Below are 27000 nucleotides of genomic sequence, written 5' to 3'. Positions count from 1 at the left end.
GTAAATTCATAAACACAAACACAATACATTTTTATTCATTGTAAGCAGCTGTATACATCTGCTTTAATAAAGTAAATATTGCTTTGTAATCAAACTTCAAGTGGAGTAATGAGAGCGAGGGCTATGAAAGAATGAGTATAAGTATTATTATATCGACTCAGAAAAAAAGGCGTTTATGTATTCTTTATTTCCTCATTAAAACGTATTCAAACGCCTATGTATTGAAAGACGGAAGTGAGCCAATACCACGTGGTGAGAGGAGGATCTTTGTGGATGGGACGAACCTTTGTGTAGTGCGCCATTTTGATTACACCGAAGGAGAAACGGTAAACGTAGGTTGAATTGTCATTGTTTTTAGTGCATAGACGGCAAATACAGAACGAATACGCAGTTTAGGATTCTCATAAATGGCCACTGGAGCTAATGCAACTCCCCTTGGGAAGTTGCATCCTAGTATTGGCGCAAAGCGGGGATTTGATGCCGGGCCTGGAGCTGGCAACGGGCTAATGCCAGCCCCAGGGCCTCCTGCATCATTCCCGTCCATACCGAGCTTCCAGCCTCCCATGCCAACCCAACCTTTTCCACAGTTCAACCCCGGCCCAGGCTTTTCTCAGCCACCACAAGGACCTCCTGCTGGCAGCATGGCCAAACAAGGTAAGGTTCTAACAGAAATATTGAACTACCTAGCTAAACTTCGTTAGCGCGTTGTTAGCATGGTTAGCCTTAGCTGGCTAAAGTAGCTCACATCTTTACGTATCCACAAAATGGGGACAGTATTGTTCTTCGTCTGGGTTTGCACATGATATTAATAAACGATGAGTATCTTGTTTACTCCTAAGGATCCTCCTCAGTGTACTCAATGTAGTGGCTTTTAAGTGTGTGCCCTGTGGCCTTGTAATGCAAAGTCAATTCATTCAGAGTTTTCTTACTGTTATTGAATTCGTTAGCCAGCTCGCTCAAGTACCATTTGAGTGGTAATCATTATAACAATTATTCTCGTAAATTATTACGTACTCTATTGTACATGTACGTCAGTCATAGCCATATCTACGTTATCCTACTGTAGTAGCAACAAATTATACAATTAACATTTTTAGTGTTACGATTATTATGAGAAGAAAACGCAATTTAACATCTAACCACAATGACTCAGAACATGACCAAACAGCAGTGACATTTTAACATGATTGTTGTGCACCTCAAATTTGTGACCAGCCTTATTAAATTAAGCTTTCTGAGAGAAAGCTGGTGTACTTTTTGGATTATGGCTTGAAGTTTGAAAGAAATAAAAAAAAATACTCTTTTAAAACTCACTATTTTATGTTTGGTTTGGTGACATCCCTTGTGGAAACTGAAATATATTTAAAAATGTGACCTTCACTGTAAACCTTTCTTTTTCAGTAGACTTTGGTCAAAAGAAGAGGAAGAGGAGCCGGTGGAGCAGTGAGACACCAGACCAGAAGACCATTATACCAGGCATGCCTACAGTTATCCCACCAGGACTCACACGAGATCAAGAGAGAGCTTACATAGGTAAATACCAATGCTTTCCTCCGTAACATAGATGTCTAATATTAATGTGAAGGCACCCCTGATGTATCACAATAACAAGTTTACCCCCATGAAGCACTTGAGAATAAATGATATGTTCTTTTTGCTAAACACCAACAGTTGGAGCTGTTTAAAGGCACTGACAAGATAACTTTGCCATTCAACATTCTTAACTCAATATCTGATCATTCACATTTAACTTAATTGTGTAGAATGTCTTATCATGTTCCAACTGTTGTGTGTACGCAGTCCTATTCAATGAGTGATTATCACATTCTAATGTCAAATGTTATAGGAAAATTACAGCTAATGTGATGTCACTGTGTTTTAAAGTTTGCATACCATTGGGCACCATTAGCTGAGCTGCAGGTCACTGCTCACTGTCTTGCCTGAACCACCCACACTTCATCAATATTTTTCCTTTGCACGTAGGACTTATCCATTATGTCCTAACATGCTGAAGTCTGTCTGTTTTATTATTGGGCTAAGTGTGAGCAATGCTGCTTCAATTGCACCCATCCTTCACAAAGGACCTTGCATTTGTTAAAACCTTAGAATCTGGACTCTGTTTTGCATATTTTTTAATTTTTTTAAACTTCTTTAATATCTTCTTATTTATCATGATAAACATAAACACTATTTTTAATGGTCAAATGCCTTCCAGCAGCAGTGTAGCACTGCCTTGCTGCCTTCTCAGGCCCAAATGGAGGTGTTAGACTACGGTAGATAAGTCCTTTTGTCAATAACTAACTTTGTTATTGATGTTGTTCATTGGTAATGGTTGTTCTTTCATGGTATGTAAACCTTCATTTGTACCTACTACGCTATCACTGTTGTTTCTTTACTCATTTTTAGATCTCCTAAAACAATTTAAGGAAAGCATTAAAAGGGGATTTTTGTCAAGCAGTTCACAGGACGTGCATTCATCACTAATCATTTTTATTACAATAAGCCAATTTAAAACTCCATGATGTGCATGGGATGACTGATAACTTAATTTCTTGTCATTGCTTTTTAAAATTTTAATGGTTTCTGACACTGCACTCAACGTTACATCTGTGGAGTGCAGCAAGAGACTGCGATCATCTGCTTAAGTGTTCAAATCAATCAGTAATTTGACCGATTGTGTCCTTGACCTAAACTCAAGGCTGTTTGTCTCCTGGCTCATTCTTTAATTCACGGTCTTATCACTGAATGATCGTTTGTGTTGGGGCCACAGGTAAAGGTTAGTCTGTTAATGCTAATGTTTAGTGTCTTTTGTATTAGAATTATAATTCTAAATAAATGATTGAACTGAATGTCAATCTTTTGTTGTACTTAACTTACTTAACATTTGTCTTTATCTGAGTTATGACTGAGACTGTACTCATGTGCAGAGCGTTGTCTCTCTGATGTTGCTGTGGTAACCACATTTCTCTCCGTCCTTGTTTTTTCTTTCCTAACCTGAATTCTTCCAGTCCAACTGCAGATTGAAGACCTGACTCGTAAACTGCGTACAGGAGACCTGGGAATCCCTGTTAACCCTGAGGACAGGTCGGAAAAAGATTAAACCACAAACAGTAACACTTTCTCTATCCTCTTGACTTTTTGGAAAAGCAGTTAACAGTTTATTGCTATGTTAGTTTTATCTTAGCTTTCTTAGTTATATCTCAGGAATTATTGTTCATTTAAAACTATCAAAACAAGTAGAATATAGAAACGTTTAGAATAGGATTGTAGATTTAATTTTAAGCCAGGCATTTACTCTCCTGTTTATACCAGACGCTCAGAGACTTTGAGTCCTGGAGACTTGATAAAAGGGCGATCTGTGCTGATGTAATTATGACCAAAGTGTTTTTATTGTTCTACTCTGTCTTTATGACCCTGTGGCTGCTATAAGCAGGAGATGTAGTTTGATCACAGCACCTATAATAGTGTTGGTCTAAGACGTCCATTACATGTCAGGCTACTGCACTCATTCTTTATATAAAATGTCACATTTACCTTGGAAAAGTAGCTTAGTGTTTTTAAGTTTCTTAAGAAAGATCACAACAAACTGTTTTGCAAACTGTTCTGTTTCTTTATCTAGAATGATCTATTGACATGACCAGTATGTTTCTGCCCTCTTAAGTCTACACATAAACCCCAATATGAGGTTTAACTGTGCTGTGCCCCTGTCTACTGATGTTTGGACTCCACATTTAAGGATATACTGTATACGCATTTTAGGCCTTAGACTGTCACGGTCTACAAAATATAGTCCTGTGGTTCTGAGCCATTTATCATATGCAGTTAGCTTTAGCTTTTAAGCATTATCCATTCCATGTATTGAAATGTTCTATTTTAAGGACTTTGAGCTAGGACTACTTATGCTACTTATGTTAGCTTCTGACTCTACTCCCCAGTAGCCAAAGACATCACTTACCATAACAAATTATCAGCTATAATGTACCTGAGAGATAGATATGTTTTTGTTGGGGTTCCCATCTTGTGGCTTCAAGCACTCTCGTCCAGGAGAAAGGGGCTCTTCAGTTTTCAATTGGGTTTGTTGGACTTCAGAAGAAATCTGCCTGGAAATCCATGGCCAGCTCATATAGTCATTGAAAGGATCTGTTCCAGCAGGAATTGGGTTGTTGAAGAGCGCTTGAAGTTGACCCTGTTAGCTAGCGTCCCTGTCATATGCACACTGTTCAGTTTCTCATCATAATCAGATATTTTCACAGCAACCATTAGACTGATTGCAGCTGCAGCATTGGTAGTCACTGCCCAGTCTAAATGTGACCTTAACTACTGGGGGTGTTTCAGGTTGCCTCCGCTGGAAGAGAAACCGCAAAGAACTTTTTTCTTAATATTTGCAAACGTGTGAGCTCTCTAAATGAGAGAGCTTAAGAAAAGGTGGATCTAATCATAATTCCTTTTCTCTAACCCAAATTAGCCTCGTCAACCTAACCCTTTTTCACGTACAGAGCCTCTGTAATGCAACAACACAGGTTTTCAGCATCCAAGGAGAGGTCCGGACCTCTACCGCCACATCAGCATCAAGAAACGCTCAAAGCCGGCATTTCTGCTTAGGGTGCAAATTTTGGTTCATTTCTTTTAATATCTCCAACTTTTCCTCTCCTGCAGGCCAGTAATCCTGTATGCAGGTTTAGTATTGGCCATGTTTTTTGTTGATTCCCCTTCAAGATTACAGACTAAATTTCAATGACTACCCCCTTAGTAACCGTCATCAAGATGACTGTACAGATGAAGAAATATTTTCAATTATTGAGGCCTAGCTAGTTAGCCATTAGGAGTTTCTGGTGTGATGATACTATTCCACTTCTCTCTGATGTTGATAAAGCATGTCTTGTGTTTTGTCTGCGCTACTCAGGTCGCCCTCTCCTGAGCCTATCTACAACAGCGAGGGCAAGAGGCTAAACACTCGAGAATATCGCACCCGCAAGAAGATTGAAGAGGAGCGCCACTCCCTCATCACTGAGATGCTGGCACTGAATCCTGAATTCAAACCACCTGCTGATTATAAGTATGATCTAACCCTAAATTAATAAAAATGACTAGGGGCATAATTGCATAAACCAATATCTGATATGTTTTTGTGTTTTGTCTTTCAGGCCTCCTGCCACCAGAGTCAGTGACAAAGTCATGATTCCTCAAGATGAATACCCTGAAATCAACTTTGTAGGGCTGCTTATTGGCCCACGGTGAGTTATCACATTGATCTGACTTTGTCTGGGTTTCTGTACCTCAGCTTTGCTACAGGAAGTTCAGCTCAACTGTAAACGGCAGCAGAGCAGTGCTATCTGTTGAGAAAAAATACACATCAGATTAATTTGACCACCCTATACGTATGGTCTCCCATGAAAAACGAGCCTAGTCCGAGACGAGATCACTGGAGAACTCACTGAAAAAGCAAGAAAGGCTGCCCACTGTCCAGTACAGTCACACGGACCAGAGTTTTCGCACGGACTGCTCGTTAGCATGTTTGTGCTGCACAGACTATGGAAAAAAAGCACAGGACAAAAGCACTGTACTAACGTGATTTCATAGCAGTCCGCATGAAATCACAAAGTGCAAATAACACCAGTTTACCCTCAATCTATCTATATGTTAAATGCAGCCCTAACACTCATTAGTTTGTCTCATCTCATTCAAAAATTGAGATAGATTTACAATCCAACTTTATTTCTATTGCACTTTAAAAACGGTTGACTTGAGTGCAGGTACACAACAATAATAAAAACACAGCAGTGAAATGATCTTTTATACTTTATTTACAATCTATGTTGTAACCAAAATAGAAAAAAAATGTTTTGACAATATTCTGTAGTTTTGTAACATTGGTGATAGAAAAGTCGATGGAAAAAATTGCCATTTCTTTTTTGGGCAAAGCCATACCCTAATAATGAAGAATCATTTTTAAACTATTTTCTTGTTGTTTTTCTTTTTTGAACAGCGGTAACACACTGAAAAACATCGAGAAGGAGTGTTGTGCCAAAATTATGATCCGCGGGAAAGGTTCTGTAAAAGAGGGTAAGGTTGGCAGAAAAGACGGGCAGATGCTGCCTGGGGAAGATGAGCCTCTTCATGCTCTGGTAACAGCCAACACGATGGAGAATGTCAAGAAGGCAGTAGAGCAGGTGAATATTTCTCCTCTTATCCTGTGCTTATCATGTCCATACAGTCCCTTTAAAAATTAGAGCTCTTTTGATTTGACAGATTCGCAACATTCTCAAACAAGGCATTGAAACTCCAGAAGATCAGAATGATCTGCGGAAGATGCAGCTGAGAGAGTTGGCCAGGCTCAATGGTACATTGCGGGAAGATGACAACAGGTAAGTCATATTCACCTGTGAGGTCAGAAACCTTCATGTATCAATCAAATGGCATAACATTTTTCTCTTTAGGATTCTTCGTCCATGGCAGAATGCTGAGCCCCGTAGTATCACAAATACTACCTTGTGTACCAAATGTGGTGGAGCGGGCCACATCTCCTCTGACTGTAAATACTCCAGGTACTGTGAATATAATGAGCATGACTATGAGTTTAGTGCACTCTTGCACTAAAGAAAATCTTGTGCACTCACAAGATGTAACGCCTGCTTCTGTTCTCTCCAGCACTTTTGCTGCTCACCGGGCCACTGGAGGAGAGCCACCCCAGTCTGCCCAGGACAAAGCTCGCATGGACAAAGAATATCTGTCCCTAATGGCTGAACTGGGTGAAGCTCCTGTCCCTTCATCTGGAGGACACGGCAGTCCTTCAGGGGGAGGGCTTCGGCCTGGAGGACACAATAACAATCAGGCTCCACCTGTAAACTCTTTTGTATTTTTGTCCAGCTATGTTCCGCGTCTTGTATGAGCGCACCATTAACATTTGTGTGCTCTTGCAGAACCGGCCTCCATGGATGAACTCTGGACCAGGAGAAAGCAGAAACTACCATGGCATGCCTGGGGGACCTGGTGGACCACACAGCTTTCCTCCTCCAATGTCTAGCATGGGGGGCCCTCCAATGCCTCCAAACCCCAATGGAATGCCTCCCCCATGGATGCAGCCTCCTCCCCCCCCAATGGGCCATGGTCCAGGACCACATGGGCACCCCATGGGTAAGAGTCCTTTTTATATTTTGTGTTTGTAATAACATTAAGATGCCCAGTGCTACATCCATGTGACGTTTTTTAGGTTTACTTCCTCCACCAATGGGAATGATGCCACCTCCACCTCCTCCCCCTGGCAATCAGCCGCCTCCTCCCCCATCTGGACCCCTTCCACCATGGCAGCAGCAAGCTCCGCCCCCCCCTCCCACTAGCAGCATGGCTACCAGCACATCAATGCCCTGGCAACAGAGTGAGTGCACAAAAGCTGTGCTATACCCCTATAGCAGGCAGCTTATGTAATGTTGGTGTATAGGCACACTATGTTAGCCAGGCTTAGAGATGCCAAGTGACAAGACCGTAGCTGTAGATATTTCAGTTGTGTTGGAAAGCTGTTCTAAAGTTATTTCCAGTGGATTAACCTGTGTTTGGGCCCCTCTACAGATACCACCACAACGTCCAGCCCTGGCACAGGCAGTCTGCCACCATGGCAACAACCCCAACAACCTACAGCCTCTGGAGCCCAGCCTCCACCCCCCATGGGAAGCACCTCTATGGTCCCTCCTCCTCCTGGAGTCCAGCCTCCACTGCCCCCAGGTGCACCACCTCCTCCACCTCCACCTCCTCCAGGTTCTTCTGGCATGATGTATGTCCCTCCACCACCACCTCCACCCATGGACCCTAACTTTGTCACAATGATGGGGATGGGTGTACCAGGGATGCCTCCATTTGGTATGCCCCCTGCACCACCCCCTCCCCCGCCTCAAAGTTAAGTCTGCCACTGTGGAGTCGTCCAACTGCACCATGTTGTTCAGCAGTTCCTCAATTAACTGTGATTGAAGAGCTTTGTATCTGCTCACACCATCATTAACAGTGCTTTATTTTTATTCAACCTTAATATTGTGAATACGTGACATATTATGATCCAACTGGCTTTACATGTTCTGTAATTCTAAACATGCTAAACTTTTACAATGTATTATCCATATGGATTGGATTCACTTGTAATCAAAAAGAACATGCATGATGAACACCTGTCACGACTCTGTATCCCCCTCATTGTTGAATTTGATTTGACTAAAATTAATATTTTTGTAAAAGGAGATGTGAATTGTACTTAAGTTCTGGTCAGTCAAAACATTTTGTAATGTCTTGTTTTTCAAAAGCTTGCCATGGTTTTTAATGTTATTTGATTTGTTTTTTTGTTTGACTGTTGCAGCAGGTGTGTCAGCAATACTTGGTCATACATGTGTTAGCCCAGGCCCCAGCGCTACAAAGAATTAAGTTAAAACTTTTTTCTGTAGTTCCCTCGGTATTTGAGAAGCTGTGTGCAGTGTCTAGCTTCTCCAAGGACTAAGAAATGTTTTAATGTTACTACAATTGAGCTTTATTATGAGGCTGTAAATTAGTAGCTGTTGATCTTGCTTGGTTAATATTAAAATCATTCATTTCAATTTGAATTTGAGCATATTTTTACAATTGCAATGGTATTAGTGTTTTTATATGAACCAACGGGGCACACTTCCTAATTCAACCTCTGACTTCTTCGGTATTTTATGCGGCTGGTATCTAAAGTGTCACGTTACTGTTGTTGTTGTTGTTTTATGGCGGTTGGCATCCAAGTGTTGCATTACCGCCAGACTTTATTCCTCAGACTTTGTCGTAGTCCTCAGACTCTGTCGTAGTCCGTAAAAGTACTCCTTCCATTGCTTTGGTGTTACAAAGCCCATGAGGTCACGTTACTGTCACTGTAGTTCGATACTCTTCGAGCACAGCGATGACACTGTTCAAAGTGTGTGTTCCATACTCTTTGGACACACGGGTCAAAGTGAGTGTTCCATACTCTTTGGACACACGGGTCAAAGTGAGTGTTCCATACTCTTTGGACACACGGGTCAAAGTGAGTGTTCCATACTCTTTGGACACACGGGTCAAAGTGAGTGTTCCATACTCTTTGGACACACGGGTCAAAGTGAGTGTTCCATACTCTTTGGACACACGGGTCAAAGTGAGTGTTCCATACTCTTTGGACACACGGGTCAAAGTGTGTGTTCCATACTCTTTGGACACAGTGGTGATGCGTGTTACGCTACAATCCTTTTAGTATTATGGTTTCCGTTGATCTGCTGTCCACACTCAATCCAGTAGGTGACGGTACCTTTGCACCTCAGTTGGCTGCAAACCGCCATTAAAATAAAACAACCGTGTTGGTTCGCCATATTGCGCCATCTGGTGGTCAGGAAAAGGTAGGCCTACCTCTTATGCAGACGCAACACTAGTTAAATAAAAATGAGGGATTTGTAGAAGGTAGCTCAATCTTAATAATTAAAGCAACACCCTATTATACAATAAAGTAGACTGCTATAAGAAGTGGCTCAAAATGAACAAAAACGTGTAATTTATACGTGGTTATTCTTGTGAAAAATCACAAGAATCGCTCAATGAGAAACTGACAATCTATCACCAATGAACCACAACACAGACACAGCTTTAGACTTGAGTTTCACGCTCACACCCGCAGTGACAGGGCCCTGGCTCCAGCCCTACAGAGAGTTATCACAGGGAGCAGGTGACAAGGAGCGTGTTTTGTGCCACGTCCAATCCCTTGCAATTGTCAGTCAAAAAGTGTTCACCGAGTGACTGTGGCCTCCGCAATCTCACTCTGAGTTTGCATAAAGCTGACTTCAGTTCATCTCTGCTCCGGTCCTTTGGCTCCATGATCGCACCGCGCTCCTCGTCACTTCCTCTTCTCTCCCTCCGCGCGGCTGCAGAGGACAGAGCTGCTCCCTCAGGCCGCTGCAGGCGTGAGCGCAGCGTGAGTGACACTCGAGCAGGGGGAGAGTATGGAAGTATTATCAAATATGAAAGTATCAATGTATAAACGATCCCTGCTCCGCTCATACGCGGAACTGTGAGGAGAGTGCAGCAATAAAAGCTTTTTTGTACAAAATAAAAGTAGATATGCAAAAAGAGTATCTGCTCTTAATTACGTTTTAGCTAACAGCCATATTCAAATTTGCTTTTTTTTTTTCCAAACAACAGCGGCCATAAAATTGCACAGACATAAGTTGAACGTTGTCTTCTAGTTTGGAGCGGAAGAAGGAAGTCAGTTGTTCTAGCTTGACGGAGCTACGTGACTTAAAAGAGGCAGTGACAGCCCATCCCACTCCGCACGCGCGCACTCAGGAGCCAGAGGAAAGAGGCAGCCCGGCTCCAGCTCCAGCTCCAGGTGAAAGTTACTCTAGTTTGTTTCCGTTTGTTCTGGACCATCATGGCCAAGCCACTCACCGACCACGACAAGAGGAAGCAGATATCTGTCCGCGGCCTGGCGGGAGTAGAAAATGTGTCTGACCTGAAAACTAATTTCAACCGACACCTCCATTTTACTCTGGTGAAAGATCGAAATGTCGCCACCAAAAGAGATTACTACTTTGCCCTGGCCAACACGGTGCGGGACCACCTGGTGGGCCGCTGGATCCGGACGCAGCAGCATTACTACGAGAAGGACCCTAAAGTAAGAGCCGCCGATGCCGCAGTCCAGGGACATGACTGGACACACGCACGCACGCGCGCACAGCTGAGCAGGGGCCCCCGGGGGACAGAGGATGTGGACATGACTGCAGTATCATAGCTCATGTACACACAGATACACAGACACAGTGCGAGTATCTCTGGCGCGTACAACATCCTTTTATAGTCACATAGTCGTATATAGTCCGATGGCGGACGAGTGCTGCTCGCGCCGTGTGAAGTGGAGGGATTCCGAGTCCAGACTCTTACGTAACCGAACATCCGCATCTCCTAATCGTGATATATTATATATTATATATGATATAATCGTGATATATTACTCTGAATGGCGCTGCGCTATGGCCGCATACTAACATGTATAAGCTCCCCACTAACCTGCGGTTCTCACATCACCCTGACCAAGACTCAACTGGTTGTTCAATGTTCATTATGTAAGTGTCATAGTACGTGCCGTGCATCCTCACACAGCCGGTGCAGGCAGCAGACATCACAAAATGGCTCCATGGTTAAGCCACATTAAGCTACTTTCCCTGTCTGGTTCTTCCAACAATAATCCTCAATCAAAATATACATGTGTGTTTACCTTGATGCATATATATCCCCCTAACCCACATGTAGATGAAAGGATCAGTTGGACATTTCTAGTGGTTGCCAGGCAGACTTCACTAACTGCAGCAGCTTTACTCCATCTCTGGAGTCTGAGTTTATATGTTGTAGACACAGGCAAGATGTTGTAAAAGTTTTAATCCGTGTGGCTCATCTGACCTGCAGTTCTCCTCTTAATTTTCCCCTTTACTGTGTTGTAGGTCAAGAGTTGTTGCATTAAGGAATAGTTTTATTATAGCTTCTTTCCCTGCACTGCCCTTTACAGCGTCAGCAGCATCAGAGGACACGTGCAAACCTCACTCTATGGCATCACTGCACTATTTTCATAAGGCCAGGCTGTTAGGACTTCCAATGCTTTGTCTGATCCTAAAACTTCAATTTAGTGCATTGCAAAATAGAAAATCCTGCTCGTTCATGTCGATACAGCGGCCTGCAGCACACATCTAAATCGTGCTCTTATCATATTGATTGGTGAATTGCAACGTGGCCAGAGTACTTTGGGAAAAAATGCATTTTTATTGACTTCAGCCTCGCTACATTCTATTACGACAGGCATTCCGTACACATCATATAATTTAAAAGTCAATGTAGCATCAGGAACATAATGAACAATATACAGTGCAACATTGTAAAGTATAATTTTGGGAATAGGCCTAAAACCGTCAGAATGATGGGTCCTTATGACTGCTGTATTGTTGACCTTTGCAGCTGTTGTACTTTCCAAATATACATTACCGTCCAGTGGAGAACGCGTTGTTCTATTTTTAAAACAATCCCTCCCGAGAATCTAATGGAATGTTTTTATTAACCATTATGAGGTATTTATTAAATAGGAAATTAAACGTGAGGAAATGAATAGTGGCAAGAACCTATAAAATGTGTCAATGTCTGCGACTAACAAGATCTTCTTGCAGCGCGTCTACTACATCTCCCTGGAGTTTTACATGGGCCGCACTCTGCAGAACACAATGGTCAACCTGGCCTTGGAGAACGCATGCGATGAAGCCACCTACCAGGTAAAGGACAGGATCATGGGGTCGCAGTACAAAGATGAATGGCTCTGTTAAAACTTGAACACTCCTTACAGCTCGGGCTCGACATGGAGGAACTGCAGGACATGGAAGAAGATGCTGGTCTCGGCAATGGTGGACTCGGTCGTCTAGCAGGTACATAATCTCAATTAAATGAGTAATAATCCTAACATTTTTCTCTAAATAACAATTTTATCGCCTTTTTTTCTCCCTTCAGCTTGTTTCCTGGACTCCATGGCCACTTTGGGTCTGGCGGCATACGGTTACGGCATTCGTTATGAGTTTGGAATTTTCAACCAGAAAATCGTGAACGGCTGGCAGGTGCGTTAGGGTGGTTTTGTCAGTGTTCTGTTCATTACCAACGTGCCAAAATACCGCAGTCGTCGGCGGCGGCGCTCTGGTTTATTAATTCTTTTCAGTGACTAGGGCTTGTCTAAACAAGTTCCACTTCCGCATAAACATCATCCAAAGTGGTCACTATTTCTGCCATGAATAATTTAATGCTAGATGGAGGCAAAGAGGAGGGAACAAGCTAAAAAAAATAGCATAAGAAAATAGTGTTTAGCATCACCTTATCGTCCTCAATATGTTGTTTAATTATCACATTGTTTGAAGGTCAACCGAGGCGAAAATGGGTCTTCTGAGGCTACTTGTAACATGATCTGGCAGTTTTTTGGCACAGTTTCTAGCTGCAAAACAATAGACTTCCCGGTTGAGCTATTTTCACATCAACGGGTGCATGAAATGATATTGCAGTTCCACGGACAAACTGCTGGTCTACTGTACACGATTACTACAACTAAACTTTTGAATCTATAATACTCTCTGTGGCCATTGCAATCCTATGCTTTTGCTCACGTGGTGATGGTTGCCGGAGTAACAGTTTTCTCTCTTGGCTCTGCGTGTAGCTGGAGGAGGCTGATGATTGGCTGCGTTACGGGAACCCCTGGGAGAAGGCTCGCCCCGAGTACATGCGGCCGGTCCACTTCTACGGCCGAGTGGAGCACACAAATGAGGGAGTCAAATGGGTCGACACGCAGGTAGGACCCCATTGTGTTTTAGACGTCGTGCCTGCTAAGTTTGAAAGGATTTGCTCTCCGTCATTGATTCGTTTTTAATTTCTCAGGTGGTTTTGGCGCTACCGTACGACACTCCAGTACCAGGCTACAGAAATAACATCGTCAACACCATGAGGCTGTGGTCGGCTAAAGCTCCTTGCGATTTCAACCTTAAGGACTGTAAGTGTATTTGCCCTTTAATTCATCAATATATAACCACCCATAATAAACTGCCCCCAGCATGGAGTGTAAATGCTGTATAACAAGTGTATTACTTTCTTTCCATAGTTAACGTTGGCGGTTACATCCAGGCCGTACTGGACAGGAACCTGGCTGAGAACATCTCCAGAGTCCTCTACCCCAATGACAACGTGAGCATGTCTTACCCGTTCAATGGAAATGCCAAAATATAGCATTGTTTACAGTGTATACATGCCTGTTTATTTTGGCTGTCCCCAAGTCCTAACCTAATGAGCATTATAATGGAGGTTGTAATGTCATTAAGCGGTTCAAATGTGTCAGGATTGATTTTTGCATTGCAGTTCTTTGAAGGGAAGGAGCTGCGTCTCAAGCAGGAGTACTTTGTTGTAGCTGCCACGCTTCAGGACATCATCCGCAGATTCAAAGCATCCAAGTTTGGCTCTACAGAGGTTGTGCGCATGGACCTGTCAACTCTGCCAGACAAGGTACTACAGGACTGAAACTAGGCTTTCTATAATGCTCTCGTGATCCTGAGCTGCCTGATTAATAAAGGCCTATTAGGGAACATAAACAGTTTTTATTAAAAAAAAAATATATATATATATATATATATATATATATATATATATATATATATATATATATATATATATATATATATATATATATATATATATATATATATATATATATATATATATATATATATATATATATATATATATATATATATATATATATATTATATCTCCAGAGTCCTTTTTTATTATGCGGTTTACAATTTAAAAACTGCTTTGTTAAAAACTCTGAAGCAGGTTAAAATCTTCAAACTGCCATTTATAATGAAAAGGGCTGGACCTGTAATGGTGTTGACGTCATCACACATCACACATCACTGGAGATTTACTGGAGGCTTATTTTTATGGGAGTCTCTGCTTTGACACACTAAAGACAGAGCTTGCATTTCCTGTTCCGAAAAGAGGTTTAAAGATTAAAAAAGTTATTTTCAGAGACTGGTATTATTTTTACAGGAAACGCATGCACATGACCTAAACCAGAATATATTCCTGGGTCTAAAGTGCATTTTTTTTGTCAGCAATGTTCTATATTTCAGGGGCTGATAACAGCGATATCGCTGAAACTCAGAAAAGCCCTAACCCTAAAATCATATCACAAAATAAAGACCTTTTCAACAGTCACTGATGTCTGATGGCAAATTGTGGGGTCAGGCCCATTTACTGTTATGAGACCATAATTTGTGATTAGAAGGTTAAGTTAACTGGAAAAGTGTGTTCCTACACATGCTACATACGTTTACACAAATGGCAAAAAGATTCAAACTTGAATATTGCTGTTTTATTGAGGCTGTGAGTTCATTTTGGGGTCAGCGGTGAGGGAAAACTTGTGACTTGACAAATATTGGCTTTGTACTCTTTCTCCTTTTTTTTTTTTTTTAACAGTATAGTGTATAACGCATACTTTGAAAACGTACGCCTACAGTAGGTGGCAGTAAATGCACCTTTTCATTTGGCTGCAAACTGCCATTAAAAGTAACACAACAACAACATGAATGCTACTTGTGTAATTCTTCATCTTGGCTTTCTGCGTTTGTGCTGGTCAGGTTGCCATCCAGCTCAACGATACCCACCCTGCTATGGCCATCCCCGAGCTGATGAGGCTCCTAATCGACCAGGAGAGCCTCACTTGGGAAAAGGTGTGACTGACTTGGAAAACTTTGTAAAATTCTTTTAGCTAGAACGCAGATTGGGTTTTGTGTAATGCCTCTCGTCTCGTCAGAGCTGGGACATTGTGGTTCGTACCTGTGCCTACACGAACCACACGGTGCTGCCCGAGGCCCTGGAGCGATGGCCCGTGGACCTGTTCCAAAACCTGCTCCCTCGTCACCTGGAAATCATCTACGAGATCAACCGAAGGCACCTGGAGGCAAGCGACTACGCCCTCTGCGCCCGTTTCACGCTACAGCCCTTTGTGCTCTTAAATGCGGCTCAAATATCTCCAAATTCAACTTTTTTTTCTTGTGTTTCAACAGCGTATCGGTAACCTTTTCCCCGGAGACTCTGACCGCCTTCGTAGAATGTCTCTGGTCGAGGAAGGAGGCGCCAAGAAAATCAACATGGCTCACCTGTGCATCGTCGGGTCCCACGCTGTGAACGGAGTGGCCCGCATCCACTCGGAGATCATCAAGAAAACGGTGTAAGGACAATAGCGTGCCTCACTTTGGTACCGTTTTTTTACTCCAGTTGCTGATTTTTGTCCTTGTTGTTTTAGGTTCAAAGATTTCTACGAGGTGGATCCGGACAAGTTCCAGAACAAGACCAATGGCATCACACCCCGACGCTGGCTGGTCATGTGCAACCCGGGCCTGGCAGAAGTCATTGCTGAGGTAAGCGCAAGCAAAAAAGTAAAGAAAATGAACAGAAAATGACTAATATTGCTATTTTCTTCCCTAGAGAATTGGTGAGGACTACATCCGGGAGCTGGATCAACTGAAGCAGCTTTTGAAATTTGTGAACGATGATGCGTTCATTGGGGATGTAATGAAAATCAAACAAGTAGGTTTTGTGAGACATTTTTGTGTGTGTGTGTGTATATATGTATATATATATCTCTATCTCTATCTCTATCTCTATCCTTATTTGTAATGACGATACACAAAAAAAACATATTGCAGGAGAACAAGCTGAAGTTCTCTGCTCATCTCGAAGAACATTACAAAGTCAAGATCAACCCCGATTCCATGTTTGATGTCCAAGTGAAGAGGATCCACGAGTACAAGAGGCAGCTGCTCAACTGCCTGCACATCATCACCTTTTATAACCGTAACGACCAGTCTATCACCTACTGAACTTGTATTTTTCATCTACTTTGACATGAGGTTCAAGGCTGTTCATTTGTCCAGGCATCAAGAAGGAGCCGCAGAAGAAGTGGACGCCCAGAACGATCATGATTGGAGGAAAAGTAAACGCTACAGCTACAACAAACACTACACTAGGGAACTGCACTACACACTCATTGTTCTTGACATTTTAATATATATATATCTCTCTATCTCTCTATCTCTCAATCTATCATAATATCGCTCTCTATCTCTCAATCAATCATAATCTCGCTCTCTATATAATTATCCAAAACCCAGAGCCTAAAGTGATGAGGTCTGTATACTGGGATAGGTTTACAGGGAGTGAAAATAGACCACCTTTCTGGTCTTTTCTATTATCTGTATCTCATGATGTATGATAATCCATAAATGACCTCGAGGTTGTGAGAAGTGCTGTTTATTTACAGACGCAGAGAAATAAATGAGCTCTGTCAGTACTGCCATGATGCTCAACCTCACAGTATCAAATCCATGTCATATTATTTCAAATGTCTGTACCTCGTTAATACAGGATTATTGTCTCAACCCTAATGAGGAACAAAACTAATTGAAGTGTACTCGACCAGACGTGAGCCATGTCAACGATCAGTGAAATGATCCTAGTTTTAGAGATTATAAAACGGTGAAATATGTGACCTCTGCTCAAAGGACTTTACTGTGAAATTAAAACTTGATTAAACTAAATTCGCACAATGAAATTAGAAATGTTTTCGATACCCATTTGATTGTTCTCACAACGTTGCAACATTTCTGTGCTTTCTTATATGTAATTAAATGCAATTGGCTAAATGAATTTAAGACTTAAAATATGAAATGGAAGATCATTGACTCAATATTTATTCATTGACCCTCACTTCTTTAACAGCTCGTGTTTATAGCAGCCTGTTGTTAAAATGTTCTGTGATATTTCGCACACTCCCTGTGTATTTGACACTTGCTGTTTCCCTCCAGGCCGCTCCAGGATACCACACTGCCAAGATGATTATCAAACTCATCACTTCCATTGGAGACATCGTGAACAATGACCCCATTGTGGGCGACCGGCTCAAGGTCATCTTCCTGGAGAACTACCGCGTCAGTCTGGCTGAAAAAAGTAAGTTTTTTTTTTTTTTTTTTTTTTTTTTTAAAGCTAGCAATGTCTAGTACATTTAGATAATGGAAGTAAACAAATAAGCTCCAGCCCAAAACATCAAAGGGAAAAAAGTTGAATAAAACCCGAACAAATAGGCAATTTTTGAGAACATTTCCAACATGTTAATATGAAAGTTCTGGTCATTTGCTTCAATCTTACCATCTACTTTGTTTGTTTTTGCGTAGTCATCCCTGCATCAGACCTGTCGGAGCAGATCTCCACAGCCGGCACTGAGGCCTCTGGAACTGGAAACATGAAGTTCATGTTGAACGGAGCCCTCACCATCGGCACCATGGACGGGGCCAACGTGGAGATGGCGGAGGAGGCCGGAGAGGAGAATCTCTTCATCTTTGGAATGAGGGTCGATGATGTGGACAAAATGGACAAGACCGGGTGAATACAAACATTACTTTTTACATGAAATGAACATGTTGAAAATCTTTTATAATAATAGTTGCTGAAAGAAGCGATATTAAAGTCTCTACATTTCTTTTCTGTTCAGATATGACGCCATGTCCTATTACAACCGTATCCCTGAGCTGAAGCAGGCCATGGACCAAATCTCTGGGGGTTTCTTCAGTCCCGACAAACCGGATCTCTTCAAAGACCTGGTCAACATTCTGCTGCACCACGACAGGTGAGGTTCAGCAGAGAGAGACCGGGACGGGCTGGGGCGGGGCACGTGTTGCTAGCTCTGTCATCCGTGTGGGATAACATGTGGTCCGTTTCTACAGGTTCAAGGTGTTTGCAGATTACGAGGACTACATCAAGTGCCAGGATAAAGTCAGTGCTCTCTACAAGGTCAGTGTGTTTATTGCACATTTGAGCCAAGGGGTATATTCAAATCTAGATGCAATAAATTCAGTTATTTCAATAGTTGCTCTTACATTGTATTGTATAATCATAAGCACTAGTGGAAAGTACCTTCAGTAAAAAAAAAAAAATGTTTTAATCTAATTACTGAAAATATTTTCATTTACTGTTCATCAATCTGATTTTAATCTATTAACCATCTGGCCAGAAGTGAAGCTTTTCACAACTTGAGCTGGCTAAAATAAGTTTACTGGTGTGGCTTTAATGACGAGCCCTTTTGGCCTTTTGTCACACTCATCACGCTTCTATTTTATAAAATTGTTGCCTTATTCCAAGTTAACATGTGGATGAATGTAGTGTAATGTTTATTCTCTGCTTTGTTGTATCTACTTTGAACAGAACCCCAAAGAGTGGACCAAGAAGGTGATTCGGAACATCGCTGGCTCTGGTAAATTCTCGAGTGACCGCACCATTGCGCAGTACGCTCGAGAGATCTGGGGCATGGAGCCCAGTCTGGAGAAGATCGCTGCTCCCGACGACCCGCGCTAAACCGGGCCTGCGGTGTAGTCGGCTCTGATCAAAACCACTGAGAATCTTGTAGCTGTTTTCACTGTACTGTACTGTAGATTATTATTTTTCTCAGTTTGATGTCTGAGCTGACTTTGACAAGGCTTCATCCACACCAAGGCACTTCATGTTACAAAAATAAAAACGATTGTTGTCCTAATCATGAATATAGCACTTTAACAAGAAAATAACACATGTAGTGGTTTTAAACATTTTAGCATTTAAAGTGTAGAAGACCGATGAATAAATTATATTGTGTAGCTTTATATTTTGTTTTTAACAATGAAATGCAAAGGTATGGATTTAGTCTTGGGGTGTGTTCACACTTTCTTTGGTCCTGATCTAGTCCAGGGGCAAGTCTCAATTTTGATGCAATTGTGTGAACGCACCCTTAGTTGTGTCGTTGCTTTTCTTCATTGCATTTTGTCACTTTACCTAACACCTTACATCCACACTGGCCTTGGAGTTTAGCTTGGATTGTAACCGAGGGCATTGGTTCTGTATTTATTCATCCCAAACTACTGTAGTACTCCGGCAGTTGGTACTCTAAACTCATACTGTTGAGTCCCAGCTAAACCCGCGTCTTCCTGGTGTCAGGGCAGCACTGTGACCATTTCTTCTGTCCGTCTCTTAATATCAAAGTCCTGTCCATCGCTGAATGTAAGCATAGTGTGCGTGTTTGTAGCATGTTCCTGTCAGTCTACTGTACCGCTCCCCAAGTGACCTGCGTTGGAGATGACAAACGCCCTCTCTAAATATGACTGAGAAGATTGTGTTATTGCTGTTAACCCTTGTTAATGTAGACGAGTACTGTACTGCGATGCCTGCTTGACCGACTGTGAGCGGCCTACACCCTCAGCCTAACCATCGCACCTTCTGTCAGAGCATTTCATAATCAATAAAACACTCCATGAACTACTAAGCCTGACTCTGTGTGTTTAGTATTAGTGATGATATTAAACTAAACTTACTGAGAAACTGGCTAATTTACATTCTCCAGTGAAGATGCATTAGGTGTAGCTATTTGTATTTTTTTATTCTAAGCAAAAAGGCACTTTTAATGAGAAGCAATACAAATATATGTATGGCCAGCAGAGGGCGCTATTACACCATTATGTTATTGAAGCTTGACAACTTTGCAACGAAACGAAAGCGATACAAAAAAAGGTGTAAATGACTTCAGTTTGGGTCATGAATGAACACTAATCGTAAAGTAAAACCAAACGTAGGCCTGTTGGTGCTTCATTTCTGTGTATCCCAATTTAATTATCACCAACAATTTTTATTATATGATTTATTCGGACAATTTGGCAGTAATGAAAATGGAGTCGGAATGTGGATCCGCAAAATAGTTTTGAACACCTGGTAGCTCATTATATAAACTTGTGTTCTCATTTTATAATATGGTAAGGTTGAACTGGTCTTTATTAAGTTCTTTTTAGCAGTAGTAGTAGTAGTAGTAGTAGTAGTAGTAGTTGTATTGTTAAATTGTCAAATTGTCTTACCTTTAATTACCTTTTTTATTTTATATTAGTCTAATGTTATGTATATTTATGTTAAGTACACACACACACACACACACACACACAGTGATCAATGTGGAAGAATAAGAATGATACTTAATAAATAATAAAAACATTACAGTAAAGTGTTTTTTTAAATAGAGAATCAATCCTAATCTAAATTCAGCATTTGTACTACATTAGCCTTCACAGTTCTATAGATTCCCCTTGTACATCAGTATTGTGAGTTTTCTTTGGCACTTGACTTGGCCAAACTCAGGCTGGTCCCGCCCACCTCCAGATGATTGACAGGTGTCCATGGTGACATGCCCCTCCTCCTGAATTAGTGGATGGGGGCTTCCCTGGACCTTGTCATTGTGGACCACCTTATGCCCCTGGTGACCGGGATGGAGGGCCCTCTGTACGGTAAGACCAGCACTAATTCGATTAACTTATTTTAACCTACATTTATAATTATTTAATGGATATAAATTGTTCCATTTTAGACAAATTAATGCTTAGCCTTTATGAGTGACAGAATAAATCAGGTGTCTTCACTGTCAGGAAACTACAATCTTTCATAATTTTCATAATTTTACTGGGGACATGTGACATTTTTACACAGTTTGAACTGATCAGGTCCTTTCATCTGAATAATAGTAATGCAGGAATAGTGTTAATAATACGAGTTTTTTAATTGATATTTGTCAGAAATGGTAAAAATAGCTATGATAATGTGTATTTCCAGAGCTGGACCCCTTGGATGTGCCGCCCCTCACTCCCACCAGTAAAGAGGTCCTGAGCCAGGCGGTGAGGGCCAGTTTTGCCGGCTTTACCCAGGAGAGTCTGAAGCTGCAGCTCCCACAAGGTACTTCAAACTACCTTAACACAAACTCTCATACAGTCGTATTTTGAGTCGTAGCCTGAGGTGGTGCTTTTGTACGCAGACCCCATGCTGTGGTCTGAGTGGGAGGTGAACCACTGGCTGGACTGGTGCCAGGCTGAGTTTGCCCTGCCCTGTGTGGGGGCAGAGCTGCGGGCGCTGCAGGGGCCAGAGCTGTGTACCCTGGACCGGGACTCTTTCCTCAGCCTCACTGTGGACTGCACCACCGGGGAGATCCTGTGGGAGCACCTGGACTCCATGAGGAAGGGTACAAGCCAATATACCAAATACTACTTCTGTGTTTATTACTTCATCTTTATTGTCCCTTTTTATCAAAAGGAGTCATGAGGGATGTGGTTTACACAAGGGTGGAAAGTAACTAATCCCAAATACTCATGTTACTGTAATTGCGCAGATTTATTGGTTTATTGAACTTTTTGGCATTTCCAAAACTGTACATTTTCCTGTAACTTATAACCATGTAATTATAATTTGTTATATTTTAATATATATGTAATTTATAGACTGAATTAAACCTAAAACAGTGTGTGACTGCTTTGTTCTTTATTCCAGCTTTGGCATTTGTGCATTAAGGACATTTTAGAAAACAATTGCAATGTGACTTTGAAATTAAATGGAAAGTGTTAAGTTGAATTTTGGAAATAACAAAATAAAATACATCATTTATTTTCCAGAAAATGAATTTGAGAGCTCTTCATATCACACCAGTGCTGTTATTTACTGCCAAACCTCAAACAACAAAGGTAATTTCACTAACTCACTTACTTAAGTGGAAACCAGGGCCGGCCCAAGCCTTCAGGGGGCCCTAAGCGAAAAAAAATTTGGGGGCCCCTCACCACGTCATCAGAATCAGTTTTATTGCCATTGTCAGTAAACAATTCACATATGGGAACTTTCTTCAACGCAAACAAAGCGCACCAAAACTCCAGGGCATCCAGTTAGTTTATTCTCAACACCTCACAAGCTCAAATATTGATAACTTAAATCCCACAATGTTTTTGGGCGTATTTGTGGGCGTTAAGGGTCTACAGCCACATTAGCACATTAGTTTAAATTAATGAACGGGGGGGGGGGGGGATTTTCAGACCTTTTTTGGGTCTTCTGCTGCATTTTAATGTGGTCCAGCCGGCTAAAGTAAGAGTAAAATGTTGAGGTTGTAATGTTATAAAATGATGATGTGATGAAACTGTGCCAGGAGAAAATGACTAAAGCCAGTTATTAATACATTAGTGTACTTAATTACTCAATACAATATTGGCTATGAAAAATAATTATGATCAAATTGATTCATTTTAACTGAAAATGTAAAAGTAATAGTTATCCTTACTAATTTATCTTTTACAGCTCCCAACTGTTCCTTCTTGCCAAAGTGACAAAACAAGTTATATTAAATTAAACAAATGGCATAAGCATTGCTTGATTAACAATTAACGCTGATAAAACAGTGCAAACATGTTATTCCCAGAGAATGAACAGAACGAGAAGTGAAGGTCCAGACCTAGCTATAGTGAAGAGACTGCGTTTCTGCAACTTTGCCACTTTTGTATAAAAATATATAGTATTATTCTATAACAGACGTAATCATAATATGTCTGGTTATTTTTCACTATCAATTTATTATAATTTATAACAAATAGTCTAATGATGCTTTTTAAATAAATTGAAATGTTTTATTGCTCTATTAAAAGTGAATTACAATATAAATGTTTGTTCTGATCAGAACATCACACACTGGACTCCTGCATGAAACAATGCTGCGATGTGATTGGCTGATGGACCTTACACGCATAAACCTTTACGTTCCTCTTATTGCACTTTAAGAAGTCAAAGTAAAACAGACATCACGAGTCACGATTGATCTCACACATGGAGATGTGAGAGAGAGGGACGCAAACTCAAACCGCTCATCTCTGACTGAGGCTGCACAGGGGCCCGGGACAGGGGCCCGGGACAGGGGACAGGGGCCCGGGACAGGGCCGCACACTGTTCACTCCAAAGTCTCACGTCAGAGGTTCTGGACGAGACGGCGCTCGTCCGGACCGGATCTCCGCCTCTTAGTGACCCGGGCCATAGAGGCCCCTCACCGGCCTCACCTGCAGCTGACACTACGGGGCTGGTGTAAATGTGAAGCTTATTATCTTTCATTCAGACATATTATTGTGTGCGGGGCAGAGCTCTCGTCGCCTCCAGCCTGAGCGAACTAATGTGACAGAATCGTGTTGTTTCAAACAGCAGCATTAACCGTCTCTTTGTAAGAGAAGTTCAATAAGTGGAGAGTGTTGTTGAGTTTGCAGTTTCTTTACATCGTCAAGAAGTTTCTTCTTTCGTGTTTCGGCATCGGGGGGATATATTCTTCTGGACATGAGGACCACGTTGTGTTGTGTTTATGTTTTGCTCTCGTTCTGCTCGCGCACAATGAAGTTGCCCAATCAGCGCAGGTCTGGTGTCTCGGTTGCCAGATTGTCATTACAAATAAATGCGGTTTGTGTGTTATATGTTACCGCTGTGTGCGCTGCCGCGCCAGCAGCGCTACGACGGGTTGCCAGATTAGGGGCCCTATTAACGCCTCGGGGCCCTACGCGGCTGCTTAGTTCGCTTATAGGCTGGGCCGGCCCTGGTGGAAACCCATGTACATATTCTTTAAATATTTTCCCTGTTGTTTTCAGAGAATTACTATGACTATGAGCGACCACACAAACCATACCAAGTCCAGTATTGTCCAATGGAGTTTTCTGAACTCCGCACACTCGATCCTGCAAGTATTCCATCTCAAGACAATCAGCGAGTCAAGAGAGAGATGGCGTATGCACAGCTTCAAAATGTGGTCAAAATAACAGGTAAAACAATAACAACAACATCACAAATTCACTCAGAAATCTAATTATTCGGTCTGTACTTAATTGTTCAACCTTTTGTAATAGATGTGGACTCCGAAGGGGCTGCTCCGTGTGATGTGAGCGACGTCATTGTAGGCCCTCTGTCCTGGTCCGGCCAACTGCACGACTCAGAAGAATGCGTTGAGGAGGAAACCGTATTCGAGCAAATGTTAAACGTTCTCCGGCCGCACAAAAGCTTCAAAGAATTTATCGGAAACAAGACGGACCTGGGCCGAGCGGTCATCCCTGCAGCTATTCTCGCGGGATACACAGGTCAGTAATGTGGCCGTAGATGTGTAGATAGTTGAACATGTACGTAGTTTCTATTTTTTAAGCTTTTTTTGAATAGGGAGCGGTCCGATCCAGCTGTGGCAGTTTCTCCTGGAGCTTCTGACCGACCGCACTTGTCAGTCCTGTATCAGCTGGACTGGAGATGGATGGGAGTTCAAGCTGACTGACCCGGACGAGGTAGGACTATGTTTGACAAGCCTAAAGGTTGTTATCAAACACTCAACATAATTCTTCTAGATATAACAGGCTGTGGTGGAAACAATTTGACATATGAGAAACTAACAAGACTCTAAACCTTAAAGCAACAATGTGTAACTTTCTGGAGATGGAAAGTCATCTGCATAATTCTATGGAAATAAAAGTGCAAACGGCACCTTCTCCATGTCCATTCCTAGTACATTCCCAGTATATTCCTAGTATATTCTTAGTATATTCCTAGTACATTCCCAGTATAGTCCTTGTACATTCCAAGTATATTCACAGTATATTGCTAGTATATTCCTAGTATGTTCCTAATATATTCCTAGTACATTCCCAGTATATTGCTAATATATTCCGAGTATATTCCCAGTATATTGCTAGTATATTCCAAGTATATTCCTAGTATATTGCTAGTATATTGCTAGTACATTCCCAGTACATTCCCAGTATATTCCGAGTATATTCCTGTCATGTGTGTTCTTGCAGGTGGCTTCGCTGTGGGGACGCAGGAAGAACAAGCCTAAAATGAACTATGAAAAGCTGAGTCGCAGTCTGCGCTACTATTACGACAAGAACATTATCCACAAGACGGCCGGCAAACGCTACGTCTACAGGTTTGTGTGTAACCTGCAGGGGCTGCTGGGATACGAGCCCGGAGAGCTGCACGCCATGTTGGACATCAGCTCCAAGAGTCACTAAACACTTATTTTATTTTGAGTTTATTTTGTTGCCGCGCACAGATTTGTGTTGGGTTGTCACCATGCCAGCCTCATACACACAGCCTAATTATATTCCATGCCGGTTGTCTGGCCTTCTTTACAGACGCACTTCACATGGATGAGCTCCCTTTCAGTAGCGATATAGTGCGATGAGCATTCAAGTGGTCCTGGAGATTCCCTGCCAGGAGGAGTTGCAGTGCGTTGTGGGTAATGGAACCCAATTGATCTGTTCACTCTCAGACATCCAGCTCTTTCCGCTCGACTTAAGGTGAATAAGGCCTGTGCGGGTGGCCGATAATATACTGTGTTCCCAAAGAGAGCATTTTTAACATATTGTCTATGTTTGCATGCACAGCAAAAATCTGATCACTATCTGATTTCTGGAGTTATCAGATGATCACATCAGATCATCAGATCTGATGTGAGTAATCTGATTTATTTTCAAGCGATCACATCTGTGCAGTTTTGCCAAAGGAAAATTAAGTCAAACCAAGTTATGTGGCAAAGACAAAATGAAAGCAAAAATGTCACGATTTCAGATTTCAAAGCATTATTTAAACATTACTGTACTTCCACATAGTTTACAACAACACTCTAAAACACATTAAGACAGAAGGTCTGATTCTGCAATGGTAAGGTTTTTAATCAAAGCCCACAAATTGATTGTGAAACATTCAGATAAATTGCACTTATCTCATGTTTTTTGTGCCACCACACCTAAATTCAGTCTTGTTGTCCCAATACCAAGTCTGTTTCATACCAAAATGTTAGTTATTTAGGTTACAATTGTAGAAAATGTTAAACAATGTGTGGGCTAATTCACCAAGAAGCATGAGGGCCAAGAAACATTGGTCTGAGGGCCGTATTTTGCCTGTGGGCCATAGTTGGGACATGCCTCTCCTCAATAGATCTTAATTATTTTATTCTTGTTGGACTTAAAAGCTAAAAACAGCTTACATCGCACAACATATTGACATTCCTGGATCCAGATTGTTTTTTTTTTTGTTTTATTGGTGATTGTCATTGTCCAAACAAATGTCTGTGAAAACACATGTCGAAATAATACATATTTAGTATAATCTACTGTATGTTCTTTCCTTTTAATTTACCTTTCTTGGTTGCCAGAGAAAATCTACCTCTACCCTCTACTATACAGACATTCACATTGTATTTCTGTTGGATGGATTATCAATTTATTCATGTTTGTATCGCATAGATTCTACGCTTGCTTCTCCATTAGTGGTCCAGAGGGGAAAGTGGTGGAAGTAATCCCCACTCTAAACCTGTAACACGTCCACTGACCATGTGAAATCTGATTCTTGTCCACCCCAACACAATTTACGTAGTTAGCCATGAGTAAAGATTATGTAAATGAGTTGGTAAGTAGTGAAATAATTGGTTTAATTTTATTATCGTATGGGTGTTTTTTTTTACCCGTAAGCAGACCGATGTAAAAACACTACTGTTAAAACTACTAATCTAGTCAGATGATTCTTTTGGTAAGCGAAACACAGAGCTCAGCGTTTTTACAGTCTGTTTGGCAATTT

General features: G+C 41.6%; 3 protein-coding genes across 4 annotated transcripts; all 3 read left to right on the top strand.

The window, feature by feature from the left end:
- The first annotated feature begins 290 nt into the window (after positions 1-290).
- sf1 (splicing factor 1) lies at positions 291-8582 on the top strand. 2 transcript variants are annotated; one of them, XM_072459300.1, is made up of 12 exons: positions 291-654; positions 1405-1533; positions 3009-3084; positions 4904-5056; positions 5145-5234; positions 5987-6170; positions 6250-6365; positions 6438-6545; positions 6649-6841; positions 6921-7134; positions 7211-7375; positions 7567-8582. In XM_072459300.1, the coding sequence occupies exons 1-12, from the start codon at positions 408-410 to the stop codon at positions 7893-7895; spliced, it is 2004 nt and encodes a 667-aa protein (XP_072315401.1). In that variant the 5' UTR covers positions 291-407; the 3' UTR covers positions 7896-8582. The 2 variants fall into 2 exon arrangements, with proteins under 2 accessions (XP_072315401.1, XP_072315400.1); XM_072459299.1 differs by having other exon boundaries at positions 1402-1533.
- A 1737-nt stretch (positions 8583-10319) lies between these two features.
- On the top strand, positions 10320-19888 carry LOC140372046 (glycogen phosphorylase, muscle form-like). The gene is made up of 20 exons (XM_072459306.1): positions 10320-10636; positions 12174-12275; positions 12347-12425; positions 12508-12611; positions 13199-13330; positions 13417-13528; positions 13637-13719; positions 13891-14034; positions 15171-15263; positions 15347-15493; positions 15600-15763; positions 15839-15953; positions 16021-16122; positions 16242-16389; positions 16470-16528; positions 17400-17541; positions 17766-17973; positions 18083-18217; positions 18315-18381; positions 18793-19888. Exons 1-20 carry the CDS (start codon positions 10394-10396, stop codon positions 18940-18942), a joined length of 2529 nt encoding a protein of 842 aa, XP_072315407.1. The 5' UTR covers positions 10320-10393; the 3' UTR covers positions 18943-19888.
- Positions 19889-20718: 830 nt separating this feature from the next.
- LOC140372148 (protein C-ets-2-like) lies at positions 20719-25735 on the top strand. The gene is made up of 8 exons (XM_072459429.1): positions 20719-20888; positions 21211-21330; positions 21410-21613; positions 22041-22127; positions 24033-24203; positions 24288-24515; positions 24592-24710; positions 25221-25735. The coding sequence occupies exons 1-8, from the start codon at positions 20813-20815 to the stop codon at positions 25431-25433; spliced, it is 1218 nt and encodes a 405-aa protein (XP_072315530.1). The 5' UTR covers positions 20719-20812; the 3' UTR covers positions 25434-25735.
- Positions 25736-27000: the final 1265 nt, after the last annotated feature.

This window comes from Eucyclogobius newberryi, unplaced genomic scaffold (genome assembly GCF_026437365.1).
Source record: "Eucyclogobius newberryi isolate DKJ021-1_F unplaced genomic scaffold, fEucNew1.0.hap1 SCAF_22, whole genome shotgun sequence".
NCBI classification, from domain to species: domain Eukaryota; kingdom Metazoa; phylum Chordata; class Actinopteri; order Gobiiformes; family Gobiidae; genus Eucyclogobius; species Eucyclogobius newberryi.
Note: the sequence above shows the minus strand (reverse complement) of the source record. Positions and strands in the feature narration are given on the sequence as shown.

Bases quoted from the DNA above. Each gene is read 5' to 3' on its own strand.
- LOC140372046 (XM_072459306.1), top strand. From the start codon at position 10,394: ATGGCCAAGCCACTCACCGACCACGACAAGAGGAAGCAGATATCTGTC. The intron at 12,276-12,346 runs GTAAAGGACAGG...CACTCCTTACAG, and splicing joins GCGATGAAGCCACCTACCAG to CTCGGGCTCGACATGGAGGA. The intron at 13,331-13,416 runs GTAGGACCCCAT...TTAATTTCTCAG, and splicing joins TCAAATGGGTCGACACGCAG to GTGGTTTTGGCGCTACCGTA.
- sf1 (XM_072459299.1), top strand. From the start codon at position 408: ATGGCCACTGGAGCTAATGCAACTCCCCTTGGGAAGTTGCATCCTAGT. The intron at 6,546-6,648 runs GTACTGTGAATA...TGTTCTCTCCAG, and splicing joins TCTGACTGTAAATACTCCAG to CACTTTTGCTGCTCACCGGG. The intron at 7,376-7,566 runs GTGAGTGCACAA...GCCCCTCTACAG, and splicing joins ATCAATGCCCTGGCAACAGA to ATACCACCACAACGTCCAGC.
- LOC140372148 (XM_072459429.1), top strand. From the start codon at position 20,813: ATGGGGGCTTCCCTGGACCTTGTCATTGTGGACCACCTTATGCCCCTG. The intron at 21,331-21,409 runs GTACTTCAAACT...TTTTGTACGCAG, and splicing joins GAAGCTGCAGCTCCCACAAG to ACCCCATGCTGTGGTCTGAG. The intron at 22,128-24,032 runs TTACTTAAGTGG...TGTTGTTTTCAG, and splicing joins AGGTAATTTCACTAACTCAC to AGAATTACTATGACTATGAG.